Here is a 15,786-nt window from a genome sequence, read left to right as displayed (position 1 = left end):
TGGCAACGTAAGAAGGAATTCCTAGAGAATCAGACTTTGAAGGGTAGTGGTATTTGACTGCAGGACTTCAACAGGACTGGGGGAAACAGAGACTCCACTCGTAGAGGGCACACACAAAGTAGTGTGCGCATCAGGACCTAGGGGAAGGAGCAGTGACCCCATAGGAGACTGAAACAGACCTACCTGCTACTGTTGGAGGGTCTCCTGCAGAGGCAGGGGGTGGCTGTGGCTCACCATGAGGACAAGGACACTGCAAGCAGAAGTTCTGGGAAGTACTCCTTGGCGTGAGCCCTCCCAGAGTCTGCCATTAGCCCCCACAAAGAGCCGGGTAGGCTCCAGTGTTGGGTCACCTCAGGCCTGTTTGATTGCTTACCAACAGGGAGGGAACCCAGCCCCACCCATGATCAGACAAGTGGATTAAAGTTTTACTGAACTCTGCCCACCAGAGCAACAGCGAGCTCTACCCACCACCAGTCCCTCCCATCAGGAAACTTGCACAAGCCTCTTAGATAGCCTCATCCACCAGAGGGCAGACAGAAGAAGCAAGAGGAACTACAATCCTGCAGCCTAAGGAACAAAAAACACATTCATATAGAGACAGACAAGATGAAAAGGCAGAAGGCTATGTACCAGATGAAGAAACAAGACAAAACTCCAGAAAAACAACTAAATGAAGTGGAGAGATGCAACCTTCCAGAAAAAGAATTCAGAATAATGATAGTGAACATGATCCAGGACCTCGGAAAAAGAATGGAGGCAAAGATCAAGAAGAAACAAGAAATGTTTTACAAAGACCTAGAAGAATTAAAGAACAAACAAACAGAGATGAACAATAACTGAAATGAAAAATACACTAGAAGGAACCAATAGCAGAATAACTGAGGCAGAAGAACAGATAAGTGACCTGGAAGACAGAATGGTGGAATTCACTGCCATGGAACAGAATAAAGAAAAAAGAATGAAAAGAAATGAAGACAGCCTAAGAGACCTCTGGGACAACATTAAATGCAACAACATTCACATTAGGGGTCCCAGAAGGTGAAGAGAGACAGAAAGGACCTGAGAAAATATTTGAAGAGATTATAGTCGAAAACTTCCCTAACATGGGAAAGGAAATAGCCACCCAAGTACAGGAAGCGCAGAGAGTCCCATACAGGATAAACCCAAGGAAAAACACGCCGAGACACATAGTAATCAAATTGACAAAAATTAAAGACAAAGAAAAATTATTGAAAGCAACAAGGTAAAAACAACAAATAACATACAAGGGAACTCCTACAAGGGTAACAGCTGATTTCTCAGCAGAAACTCTACAAGCCAGAAGGAAGTGGCATGATATATTTAAAGTGATGAAAGGGAAGAACCTACAACCAAGATTACTCTACCCAGCAAGGATCTCATTCAGATTCGATGGAGAAATCAAAAGCTTTACAGACAAGCAAATGCTAAGAGAACTCAGCACCACCAAACCAGCTTTACAACAAATGCTAAAGGAACTTCTCTAAGTGGGAAACACAAGAAAAGAAAAAGACCTACAAGAACAAACCCATGGGCTTCCCTGGTGGCGCAGTGGTTGAGAGTCCGCCTGCCGATGCAGGGGACACGAGTTCGTGCCCTGGTCCAGGAAGATACCACATGCCGTGGAGCGGCTAGGCTCATGAGCCATGGCCACTGAGCCTGCGCGTCTGGAGCCTGTGCTCCGCAACGGGAGAAGCCACAACAGTGAGAGGCCCGTGTACAGCAAAAAAAAAAAAACATAACAATTAAGAAAATGGGAATACGAACATACATATTGATAAGTACCTTAAACATGAACGGATTAAAAGCTCCAACCAAAAGATACAGGCTCAGTGAATGGATACAAAAACAAAACCCATGTGTATGCTGTCTATAAGAGACCCACTTCAGACCTAGGGACACATACAGACTGAAAGTGAGGGGATGGAATAAGGCATTCCATGCAAACGGAAATCAAAAGAAAGCTGGAGGAGCAGTACTCATATCATATAAAATAGACTTTAAAATAAAGAATGTTACAAGAGACAAGGAAGGACACTGCATAATGATCAAGGGATTAATCCAGGAAGAAGATATAACAATTATAAGTATATATGTACCCAACATAGGAACACCTCAATACATAAGGCAACGGCTAACAGCGCTAAAAGAGGAAATTGACAGCAACACAATAATAGTGGGGGACTTTAACGCCTCACTTACACCAATGGAAAGATCATCCAAATAGAAAATTAATAAGGAAACACAAGCTTGAAATGACACAATAGACCAGACAGATTTAATTGATATCTATAGGACATTCCATCCAAAAACAGCAGATTACACTTTCTTTTCAAGTGCACATGGAACATTCTCCAGGATAGATCACATCTTGGGTCAAAAATCAAGCTTCAGTAAATTTAAGAAAAGTGAATTCATATCAAGCATCTTTTTTGACCACAATGCTATGAGATTAGAAATCAATTCCAGGGAAAAAAACATAAAAAACACTAGCACATGGAGGCTAAACGTTACTAAATAACCGAGAGATCACTGAAGAAATCAAAAAATACCTAGAGACAAATTACAATGAAAATACGACAATCCAAAACCTATGGGATGCAGCAAAAGCAGTTCTAAGAGGGAAGTTTATAGCTATACAAGCCTACCTCAAGAAACAAGAAAAATCTCAAATAAACAATCTAACCTTACACTGAAAAAACCTAGAGAAAGAGGAACAAACAAAACCCAAAGTTAGTTGAAGGAAAGAAATGATAAAGATCAGAGCAGAAATAAATGAAATAGAAACAAAGAAAACAGTAGCAATGATCAATAAAACTAAAAGCTGGTTCTTTGAGAAGATAAACAAAATGGATAAAACATTAGCCAAACTCATCAAGAAAAAGAGGGAGAGGACTCAAATCAATAAAATTAGAAATGAAAAAGGAAAAGTTACAACAGACACCGCAGTAATACAAAGCATCCTAAGAGAATACCACAAGCAACTCTATGCCAATAAAATGGACAACCTGGAAGAAATGGACAAATTCTTAAAAAAGCACAACTTTCCAAGACTGAACCAGAAAGAAATAGGAAATATGAACAGAACAATCACAAGCACTGAAATTGAAACTGTGATTAAAATCTTCCAACAAACAAAAGTCCAGGACCAGATGGCTTCACAGGAGAATTCTATCAAACATTTAGAGAAGAGCTAACACCCATCCTTCTCAAATTCTTCCAAAAAACTGCAGAGGAAGGAACACTCCCAAACTCATTCTATGAGGCCACCATCACCCTGATACGAAATCCAGAAAAAGATACTACAAAAAAAGAAAATTATAGACCAATATCACTGATGAACATAGATGCAAAAATCCTCAACAAAATACCAGCAAACAGAATCCAACAAGACATTAAAAGGATCATACACCATGATCAAGTGGGATTTATCCCAGGGACGCATGGATTCTTCAATATACTCAAATTAATCAACGTGATACACTATTAACAAATTGAAGAATAAAAACCATATGATCATCTCAATAGATGCAGAAAAACCTTTTTGACAAAATTCAACACCCATTTATGATAAAAGCTCTCCAGAAAGTGGACATAGAGGGAACCTCCCTCAACATAATAAAGGCCATATATGACGAACCCACAGCAAACATCATCCTCAGTGGTGGAAAACTGAAACCATTTCCTCTAAGATCAGGAACAAGACAAGGATGTCCACTCTCACCACTATTATTCAACATAGTTTTGGAAGTCCTAGCCACGGCAAGCAGAGAGGAAAAAGAAATAAAAGGAATACAAATTGGAAAAGAAGAAGAAAAACTGTCACTGTTTCCAGAGGACATGATACTATACATAGAGAATCCTAAAGATGCCACAAGAAAACTACTAGAGCTAATCAATGAATTTGGTAAAGTTGCAGGATACAAAATTAATGCACAGGAATCTCTTGCATTCCTATACACTAATGATGAAAAATCTGGAAGAGAAATTAAGGACATACTCCCATTTACCACTGCAACAAAAAGAATAAAAAACGTAGGAATAAACCTCCCTAAGGAGACAAAATACCTTTATGCAGAAAACTATCAGACACTGATGAAAGAAATTAAAGATGATACAAACAGATGGAGAGACGTACCATGTTCTTGGATTGGAAGAATCAATACTGTGAAAATGACTATACTACCCAAAGCAATCTACAGATTCAGTGCAATCCTTATCAAATTACCAATGGCATTTTTTACAGAACTAGAACAAAAAATCTTAAAATTTGTATGGAGACACAAAAGACCCCAAATAGCCAATGCAGTCTTGAGGGAAAAAAACAGAGCTGGAGGAATCAGACTCCATGACTTCAGACTATACTGCAAAGCTATAGTAATCAAGAATATGGTACTAGCACAAAAACAGAAATACAGATCAATGGAATAGCATAGAAAGCCCAGAGATAAACCCATGCACCTATGGTCAACTAATTTATGAGAAAGGAGGCAAGGATATACAATGGAGAAAAGACAGTCTCTTCAATAAGTGGTGCTCGGAAAACTGGACAGCTACATGTAAAAGAATGAAATTAGAACACTCCCTAACACCATATACAAAAACAAATTCAAAATGGATTAGAGATTGAAATGTAAGACTGGACACTATAAAACTCTTAGAAGAAAACATAGGAAGAACACTCTTTGACATAAATCACAGCAAGATTTTTTTGATCCACCTCCTAGATTAATTGAAATAAAAACAAAAATAAACAAATGGGACCTAAAGAAACTTAAAAGCTTTTGCAAAGCAAAGGAAACTACAAACAAGACGAAAAGACAACCCTCAGAATGGGAGAAAATTATTTGCAAATGAATCAATGGACAAAGGATTAACCTCCAAAATATATAAACAGCTCAATATTTAAAAAAAAACAAACAACCCAATCAAAAAATGGGCAGAAGACCTAAACAGACGTTCCTCCAAAGAAGACATACAGATGGCCAAGAAGCACATGAAAAGCTGCTCAACATCACTAATTATTGGAGAAATGCACATCTAAACTAAATGAGGTATCACCTCACACCAGTTAGAATGGGCATCATCAAAAAATGTACAAATAACAAATGCTGGAGAGGATGTGGAGAGAAGGGAACCCTCTTGCACTGTTGGTGGGAATGTAAATTGATACAGCCACTATGGAGAACAGCATGGAGGTTCCTTAAAAAACTAAAAATAGAATTACCATATGACCCAGCAATCCCACTACTGGGCATATACCCAGAGAAAACCATAATTCAAAAAGACACATGCACCCCAATGTTCATTGCAGCTCTTTTTACAATAGCCAGGTCATGGAAGCAACCTAAATGCCAATCGACAGATGAATAGATAAAGATGTGGTACATATATACAATGGAATATTACTCAGCCATAAAAAGGAATGAAATTGGGTCATTTGTAGAGATGTGGATGGATCTAGAGTCTGTCATACAGAGTGAAATAAGTCAGAAAGAGAAAAACAAATATCATATATTAATGCATATATGTGAAACCTAGAAAAATGGTGCAGATGAACTGGTTTGCAGGGCAGAAATAGAGACACAGATGTAGAGAACAAATGTATGGACACCAAGGGGGGAAAGTGTGGGAGTGTGTGGTGGTGGTGGGATGAATTGGGAGATTGGGATTGACATATACATATCACTAATATGTATAAAAGAGATAACTAATAAGAACCTGCTGTATAAGAAATAAATTAAATTAAATTTAAAAAATCTTAATAAGAAGATTAAGAAAAATCCTCATGTGAAATGTAAGATGCACATCAAAAGGAAGGACTGTTAATTAATGCAAAAAAATAGATGCAACTTCAGAGAAATATATAAACATAGAACTGTTTATTTGTCTTACCTGATTAAATTCTGACAAACCTGGCATCCTGCAGTACATCTTAATTAAAGAAATAAAACCACTGTTAGTTTATTAATATATTTGAAAACATATTTAATGCTTATTCAGTAAATATCTGTTAATCTTCCATAATCTGGAAATCAGGGTTTACTGAGTACTCATACATCATCTCCCAAATATTCCCAGATTTCATTTACCATATAGAATTACATTGCAGCAACTATGATCTAATTAACAGAATACTGAGTTTGGAACCAAAATACCTGGATTTAAATCTCAATGATTTAACAATTCCTCTAAGCCCCAGTTTTCACATCTGAAAATAATATCCGAACCATACAGTTATTAAAATGATTAAGAGTGATAATATATGTAAAGTGTCTTATAGTATCTGGTACATTGCAGGATGTATAAAAATGGTGGCTATTGTTATTATACTATGAAGATAACACAGAATTCCTGAGAATTAAGTAAGAAAACATACATATACAATTTTAAAACCCTAAAACACTATCAAACTGAGGAACAGTTTGTATGATTATAATAATTATATTTATTAATCTCTTTCTTATGATTCAAAAAAGCCTTCTGGATTTGGGAGTTAGCATTATGATCATCAATGATCATATTTTAAGTGTGAAGAAGTTTTAACTAGAAAAGAAATCTAGGTAAAATAATGGAAGAAAAGGTAGTGTTCATAGAATCAATCATTCTAAATTATTCAGAGATGAATATTCAGGTCTTTCACTTCTTCCTGTCCCCAGCCATTTAGAAATCTTTTTTCTCAGAAGCTTCACTTCAACAAGTTCCACATGTGAAAGAAAAAGACGTTGTAATCAAGTCTATCAGATTTGTTTCTTATTAGGAGCTACAAAAAGAATCAGTAAAAGACAAACCTTCATCTAAATTTAAAATAGTGAACTACCACTCTTTTGCTGTGTTCCATAAGGAAGAAAACTGCATGAAAGCCACAGTTTTGAGAATCTTACTAGGATCTAAGAAAAAGGCTGGCATGGAAGGAATAGCCATAGTCATCCATCCATTTTTTACAATCACAAAATAAGAGAGACTGCTTTTTTCCCATAAAAAGTAGTATATCTTCCACCATTCATGGAATTATGATCACTGATACTCTTCTTGAGTCTGTGGGCTAATGACCTATAGTTTACCACTTTTCATGAGGTTCAAGGTGACTGTGAAGATGATTTTCCATTTACAGAGCAGTGGAAGCCACCTGAGCTCAATGTGCCTTCTACTGCAGCCACTATCATATTACAAAATCTCATAAAAGATGAAGGGAAAAAACAAGGTTACCCTGCCTTTTTATTCTGTAAACATTTTATAAGCAGGTAAAATGAGGATTTCCAATCACGCGGCTTACAAGCCACAGGTAACTCAAAGAGGGTGGGACTAGTAAATATTTAACAAAGGCAAAGAACACTATTTTAGTCATCATCCCCAAAGAACTAGAATTTCAGTGGCCTCACCTGCTACCTTTCATGAGCATACAGCTGTGATTTCTAAACTTCAAATGAATGTAAGGCCAAACACTCAGCAGAATCTAAAAATAGAGTGGTCCCCCTAATTAAAATACTGCTCTCCTATTTTCCTTTCCTTTTAATTCTTTTCCCCCAGGGCAATGCTACCCAATCTTAATTTCATGGACCCGATTACCCTGGGGAATTTTCCATAGACCTCTCTTCCTCTATCTTTCACTGGCTGCTGTTTTGAACTTTGTTCTACAAGTAGAACTTCCAAAGGGTTGTCAAGAACTCAGAATAATCAAATGCAAATCATTCCATTCTGCTGCCCATTATCTGCTTAAGCAAAAAGCCTGCAGGAGGAAAAAATTAACTGTTTGCATAATCTGAGCATGGAGTCCTGAAATATCCCAGTTACTACATTCACAGACACTTGGGGATAAGGAAGTCACACTATTTTGAATATTCAATACTCAAAAGTTGTAAATTTTTTATCCAAACCCGGTGGAATGGATGTAGCACTAGATATTTCCCTGGTATCTATCCTCCCAGGAAGAGGAACAGGAACATCAAAGATAAAGCAGCAGAGTGAAATCTACCACAATATTAACAGTGGCTCCACAGGGCAAACAAGTCATATCTCTAAATTTCAGTAAACAGTCCTCCAAGTACTGTTGCTTTAAAAAGAAAAATGTAATTAAAAATTGTACCTGTGAGGGTCCTTTGAGCTGGGTATGATTTTGTTACATTCTCTCTTGTCGAACACTCCTTCAATCCAGGATTTCTGGGACTGAATAGAAAAATGTCATTATTTTCATAGTCTCATTAAATGAAAACACAGTATAACCACAGTAGTCCAGGTAGGCAAGATATACTTAAATATAATAGACCCTAATTAAAATGCCAAGACCAGCCCCAAACCCCTAAGCATTTATTAGGTTCTATTACAGACAACATAGACACAAATAAGCCAATGTGAACACAAAAATATTCACAAAGTTAATTGGTCCACAATCTCATTTTAAGTGAAAGATCCCTAAATGCACAAAACTCTACCAAGGAAGTAAAGATATAGCGGAAGCATTCTCTTAATTCTGCCAAAAGTCACTTTTAAATCTTGTACCATAACCCTACAGAGTGAATATTAAGCTCTCAAACTTCAGAATTCTCACTTATAAAGTCCCACTTTGGCTAAGATTTGACAGGAAGCTGGAAAAAGTGTCAGAGGAGAGATGTAACCTCAGCAAGATTCTGTAAAAGAGTTCAATCTAAAACAAATCTGGAGGATATGTAATGGAGAATATCACACGTGTGCCCTCAGAAGGGAACTAACCGAGAAACTGATTTCCCATAAATGCCTGATTCACAGAAGACGAGACTTATTTCCTGACCAATAACCATATGCCAAGAATCTCTCCCCATCCTCAAGACAATGAATTTACTGCTTAGACACTGGCTGGACGTCTCCCTCTTTGCACTCCCTGCCCCAAACCCTCAACAGACTCGCCTGTAGCTTGCTACAGCATGCATTTCCCAAATTCAATTCCTCTGCTATTCCTGAATAAACTCAATTTCTGATCATTCAGGCTTGCCTCAGTTTACCTCTTTATTTAGGTTGACAATTTGATACACATTGTATAAGCATGGCTTACCATTGGCTGAATTTCAAAATATCTGAATTCATTCAACAAATATTTTGAAATAGGCCTCCATATGGCATGCTGGGAATTCTATGGCAAATAAGACAAAGTTCTTACTCTGAAGGAACTTAGAATAAAAAGAAGGAAACGGATAACAAGCTGATATCATTAAACTTCATGTGTCACATTTACCTATTAAAAATGGCTCCGGGGGCTTCCCTGGTGGCGCAGTGGTTAAGAGTCCGCCTGCCGATGCAGGGGACACAGGTTCGTGCCCCGGTCCGGGAAGGTCCCACATGCCGCGGAGCCGCTGGGCCCGTGAGCCATGGCCGCTGAGCCTGCGCGTCCGAAGCCTGTGCTCCGCAACGGGAGAGGCCACAACAGTGAGAGGCCCGCGTACCGCAAAAAAAAAAAAAAAAAAAAGGCTCCAGGGACTTCCATGGTGGTCCATTGGGTAAGACTCCACACTCACAATGCAGGGCGCCCAGGTTCAATCCCTGGTTAGGGAACCAGATCCTGCATGTGTGCTGCAACTAAGAGTCCGCATGCCACAACTGAGTCCACATGCCGCAATTAAGACCCGGTGCAGCCATAATTAATTAATTAATTTTAAAAAACGAGCTCCAAAGAGGGTCCCTAATTTAGCAGCCTATGTATACAAATTAAGCAAGCTATGCTCAACCACTCCCTTCTTTTAAAAGGCTAGACAGCTGAATCTAGTAGAATGATGTGGGCAAATTACTTTCTTCAGGCCTGTTTTCCCATCTATTAAAAAGGAGATAATAACAGTAATACCTACTGTTGGGCTACTGAAAGGAATTAAGGCTTAGATTTCTCCCTGGGACTTACTCGGGCTCAGTAAAGCTTAGTTATTATTATTGGTAATATCAAAGGTAAAAATTAGCTTTTTGGTTGGTAGCAATGGGAACTTAACTTTGATGTATTTTTTTCATAGAAAAATACTTCCTGACCTCCAAATCTCCCTCCTATGACCTCTCATATTTCAAACGAATGACTTTTATGGGTCCATTTTCCCTCACTAGACTCCAGCTCCTACAGGCCCCATGCCAGTCATTTCTGTTGCCCCAGGGCCCAAACCAATGATTGTTGAATGAGCAACAAAATGAACACACTTAAAATAGAACTTCAAGAATCCATGTATACAATTTTCTCTCCAAGGGTGTAAACAGGAAACCTGTGCCATAACAAGAACATGGAAACATTCCTCCTGCAACTCCCATATCTTATCTCCAAACTACAGGAAAAGAAAAGCAGGCTTAATTTGCAAGTGTTTCAAACAATTCTTCAATTTAGAACTTTACTTTTTCCCCCTACCTCATAACAGTAGCCTTTGCAATATACTCTTCAGCACATATGGAAGAGGTCCCCCCATGTTCAGTTCAACAGAGAACTATTAGGAACCATATGTTTGTTAGTTCTGATTCAATAGCCCAAATCTATTGAGACCAAATACTCAACATGTGTTTGCCACTTGGAGCAGCACATTGTCATTGACGGCAGAGAATATGTCATTTCTGCAACTATCATGACAGTCTTTAGAGACTGGGTGTTTTTTATATACTGGGGCAGGAGAGTTGTGTTTTAACTGTGGTTGTTACTTGGGGAAGGGAAAGGCAGAGGATAAAGAAGGGAAATAGTGTTGGTCTCAGGCTGTGTTGGCACAAATAGTTTGCCTTACCCTAAAATATAATCAGATTTTACATACAAGCCCAGCGCTGGGGAATAGCAAAGAAATGTCCAAAGACTAATCCTCTAATGGTAGCTATACATGAATTAATTCCTGATGTCACTGAAAGTATTTCTACACTAGGGCTTTTTAGGGTTTCCAGATAACAGATTCTTTCTCAGGGGAATCTCTGAGAAGGAATAGTCTTACAGGTATTCCTTGATTTAAAAAAAAATCCTTCTAAATGTACATGGATTTTTTTTTAAACATCCAGGGGACTGTGTGATTGGGGGTTGAAGGGCACACAGCTAACAAGTAATTTATTTTCTTTTTAAAAACTTTTCCATACTTAAAAAAATCTAACATTTAAAAAATACTTTTCCAGGTGAAACTACTTCCTTTTTATAGCCCCCACTCTAATATACATCACAGCACTCACAATGCTTAACTGCACCTATTCAGTTGTTTTTTCCTTAACATTATTGTAATCTACTTCAAGATAAGCATTAGTTTATTTATCATGGAATCTATAGCATGCAGGGAAGCACCAGAATGGATCAAATAGAGAAAATATTTTCAGACTCCAGACTGACATTTTTTATTTTCTCTACACAGTCCCTCCCTTGGAGCAAGGACCTCTTCAAACTGAGTGCCAGGCAGATGGATTTCCACAGTGCACGATCTGTTGGCTGGGGAAACTCATCAGTGCAAAGCCAGCCCGTATACTTTGAAGACTCAGCTCAGGGTCTCCTACAGGGTTTTGTCCACAATCTGAGGGATACCTTGGGGGACTCACTTGATCCAAGATTAAGAGTCTCAGGCAAAGGGCATCCAAACCTAAAATAATCCAAACCCAAGGATCTGGCTCGCCAACACTGCCACAAGTTGACCTCACTGGTTTTCCGGTAAATAATCTTTCCAGAAGGCAGCATTTAGGAGTACATCATAAAGAACACAAAATAACCTTACGTGTTTTCTTCTCTTTGGGTAGTTAGAGGGCACTATTTGCTGGTAATGATTTCTTTTTTCTTTTTTCTTTTCTTTTGTAACATCTTTAATAGAATGTTAACTAAATAACTCACAATTCCCTAAAATGCCACTTCTCCTGTTTAGGTGAGAAATTTATATGAAATTTTCATATACTGCCTTGTTGAGCAAAAGCATTTAGAACTTCAGAATGACTGTTTAGATTATATAAACTCATGAGTACATGAGTAAAACATTTATGAATTCTCCACAGAGTCTAATGGGGAATTAGAAGAACTCAACAGTGACCTACTTAGTAGAGCATATCATAAAAGTTCAAACTAAAATACCATACCCCATCCCTCCACTCCCCAGATTGGTGAAAGCCCTCTTTATGTTAGTCCAAGATCACAATTTCAAATGGCAATGAGAAGACATCCTTTCCTCTGTCACACATGCTTCAGCCTTATTCAGTATCCTAGGGAATTAAACTTGCAAACAAGATGTTTATAATTTCAGATCATGTGAAATCATTTTGATAAGAAGGGAAAAGGAAATGGGAGGTTTCCCTTTTGGGTGTTCTTTACAACTGCCCGTGGAAAGTGAAATACAGAGTTTAACTGAATGCTGGGCCTATTTGTTGTATAACCACTCTAATCTATTAAGGTTTCCAAGTTAGATATACTCAATTTCCAATTTCCACCCAGCAAAATATCCACAAATATGTTATCCAAGTACACAGATGGTCTTCATTTATGCTACAAATATCTTGTTAAATTATCCAAAACTTTACTAGGACTACATCCAAGTGAACTACATAGTCTAAAAAACAACTTCTTGGAGTGAAGCTTCACTATTAGTGGAGCTATACTCAAATAACTGACTTTTAGAAAACCCACCATCCTCTGAGACAATAAAGCCTTTATTAGGAATTACAGGTTAAAGGCAATTTCATTTATGTCATCCATAGTAAGCTTTATTTGTACAATGAAGATTACTTGTTTCATTTTCTAAGTGTAACACGGCAGAAAGAACAATGCTTCTTGAAATTCCATGCAGACACATACCATATATTTAACTTGGACAAATTCAGAATCTTTGCTAAAAGACTGAGAGAGGGCTTATCATATTGAGTGAAGTCATTCAGACAAAGACAAATATTATATGATATCACTTATATGGAGAATCTAAAAAAGATACAAATGAATTTTTTTACAAAATATAAATAGACTAACAGACATAGAAAACAAACTTATGGTTACCAAAGAGGATAGCGGGGGTTGGGGGGAGGTGGGAGGGATAAATTAGGAGTTTGGGATTAACAGACACACACTACTATATATAAAATAGGTAAATAACAAGGACCTACTATATAGCACAGGGAACTGTACTCAATATCTTGTAATAATCTATAATGGAAAAGAATCTGAAAAAGAATACATGCATATATATGTGTGTGTGTGTGTGTGTGTGTGTATAGCTGAATCACTTTGCTGTACACTTGAAACTAATACAGCATTGTAAACCAACTATACTTCAATTTTTAAAAAGTGGAAAATAAAAAAAGAATGAAAGAGGACTAGAAGAAAAAGGTGAGAAGAAGATATAAAATGTTGAAGTATGGACAATATCAATGCCATTCCACATTCAGGAGTATACTATGCCCAAGAGCAGCAGTTCTCAAACTTTTGGGGTTTAGGACTCCTTCACAGTCATTAAATTTACCAAGGACCTCCAGAAAGCTTTCACTTATAGAGTATAGCTACCAATATTTATGTATTCAAAATTAGAACTGGGACTTTTTAAAGTATTTACCCATTAGTTAATTTAAAAATAATTATGGTAAACCTATTACATGTTAAAATAAATAAAATATTTTTCACGAAAAATATTTTTAAAAGGTTTATGAGAAGAGCATTGTATTTTTGTCTGGCTTAAGACAGCTGGATTCTCATATCTGCTTCTGCATTCAATCTGTTACAAAGTGTTTTTGGTTGAAGTATATAAAAAGAATTGGCCTCACACAGACATGGAGTTGGAAAAAGAAAATAGTATTTTAATAGCCTTTTTAGATATTATGGATTTGTCATGTAACATCAGGAAAACTCCACTGTATGCTCATGATAGAATGAGTAAAACAGGGAAATAATGTACCGTTATAAAAATAATTTGGGGGGACTTTCCTGGTGGCACAGTTGTTAAGAATCCGCCTGCCAGTGCAGGGGACACAGGTTCGATTCCTGGTCCCGGAAAATCCCACATGCCGCGGAGCAACTAAGCCCGTGCGCCACAGCTATGAGCCTGCACTCTATAGCCCGCAAGCCATAACTACTGAGCCCGCATTCCTAGAGTCTGTGCTCCTCAACAAGAGAAGCCACCGCAATGAGAAGCCCTCGCACGGCAACGAAGAGTAGCCCCCGCTCGCCCCAACTAGAGAAAGCCCATGCACAGCAACGAGGACCCAATGCAGCCAAAAAAAACCCAATAATAATAATTTGGGGACTTCCCTGGTGGTCCAGTGGTTAAGTCTCCACACTCCCAACGCAGGGGGCCTGGGTTTGATCCCTGGTTGGGGAACTAGATCCCGCATACATGCCGCAACTAAGAGTCCACGTGCTGCAACTGAGTCTGCGTGACACTACTAAGAAGTGTGCATGCTGCAATGTAGATCCTGCCTGCCACAACTAAGACCCGGCACAGCCATAAATAAATAAATAAATAAATAAATAAATATTTTTTAAAAAGTAATAATTTTGATTTTGAGGACCTTTGAAAGGGTCTCAAAGATCCCAAGGAGTCCCCAGGGATACCACACATGAAAGACCACTGCCCCAAAGTGACTTCATAGGCAATAGGGTTGAGTGTGAGTGAGAAACAGGACCTACTGTTTCCTGGTTGGTCTCAGGTCCCACTTGCATGCCTTAAGTCTGCCCATCTCATCGCAATGATTGCACTGTAGTATTTCAACATCCCTTATTTAATCTGGTGCTCAACTGAAGAAAGTTCCAACATAGAGAAAAAGCAACTAGAGACCAAATCTTCACGTACTTCTCTTTCTAAGCAATGTAAGGGACTTTTGAAGGATAATTTTGACTGCATTCATTTTTAACTTAACAGCTGACTTTAGTACCTACCACATCCTTCCTCCCAAAGATGTCATTGAAGCATGATGAGTGTGGTTATCAGCCCTCCAGAACCCATAGGCAGCATATATTATATCAGTTTACCCACTCTTCCTTTAAAATATTGATACCGCTAAGAATAATAGCTTCATTCATTCATTCCTTCAAAATACTTTGATGGGCATATCACATGGTTGTAATAAAAATAAATAAAATTGTGTCCCAAAGACCAACACCAAAAGAGAAGAAACTATGTTTACTAATAGATACCAAGTATGGCACAAGAGCAAGCTGTGGGACTCCTTGGAAGTGGAAATCCCTTCTGTCCGCCAGTATCTGGGGAGTCTTCATGGAGGACACAAAACTCAGGAAAGTCCTTGAAAGATGACAAAGGTTTTGAAAGGTGGTTGATGAACTTCGGTGGTGGTTAGAAATGCAGAGATTTAGGCCTGGGGGAGAATCCAGAGGACAACAATGTTAAGGTATGGCAAAAGCCACAGAGTCACTGGGGAGCAGAGAACAGAGAAGATAAAAGAGCCAGGAACCTCTGGGAGCATCTAAGCATAGCGTGTAGAAGGGTTCAGGGAATGAAAACAGAGTTACGAATCAGGATGGTAACATGATACCTGAAGTTAAGAAGGGAGAAAGTTTTTCTCTTTAATAAAAATGTTTGCATTATTTCAAAAATAGGTAGTTTCAAAGAAAAACTGAGAAGTGTTTAATATTGAAAACAAAGTAAGGAGGACAATTTTTTGTCCATGACAAACAAATAGATTGAGAGAGAGTCAGGAAATAGGTTGTAAAACAGAGAAGAAAGCTAGTGTAAGATATCCTTGGGAGAAAGAAATAAAAACAGCCACTAGACCAACAAAGTAAAGCAAAAGCCAACCTTAACGCAGACTTTCATATATGCCAAGGGCTGGGCTAAATGCTTTATGGGCTAGCTAAAGTAATATTCACAACTGTGAGATAAATAC

General features: G+C 38.0%; 1 protein-coding gene across 1 annotated transcript in view; it reads right to left on the bottom strand.

The window, feature by feature from the left end:
• The window catches only part of TRPM6 (transient receptor potential cation channel subfamily M member 6), a 138,869-nt gene that overhangs the window by 111,366 nt on the left and 11,717 nt on the right, over positions 1–15,786 (bottom strand). The window contains exons 2-3 of the mRNA XM_067744150.1: positions 8,105–8,184; positions 5,914–5,952 (exon numbers count right to left, since the gene is read on the bottom strand). Of these exons, the coding sequence (XP_067600251.1) occupies positions 5,914–5,952; positions 8,105–8,184 (119 nt within the window). The remainder of the gene's footprint in view (positions 1–5,913; positions 5,953–8,104; positions 8,185–15,786) is intronic.

The sequence above is a fragment of the Pseudorca crassidens genome, chromosome 7, assembly GCF_039906515.1.
Source record: "Pseudorca crassidens isolate mPseCra1 chromosome 7, mPseCra1.hap1, whole genome shotgun sequence".
NCBI lineage: Eukaryota > Metazoa > Chordata > Mammalia > Artiodactyla > Delphinidae > Pseudorca > Pseudorca crassidens.
Note: the sequence above shows the minus strand (reverse complement) of the source record. Positions and strands in the feature narration are given on the sequence as shown.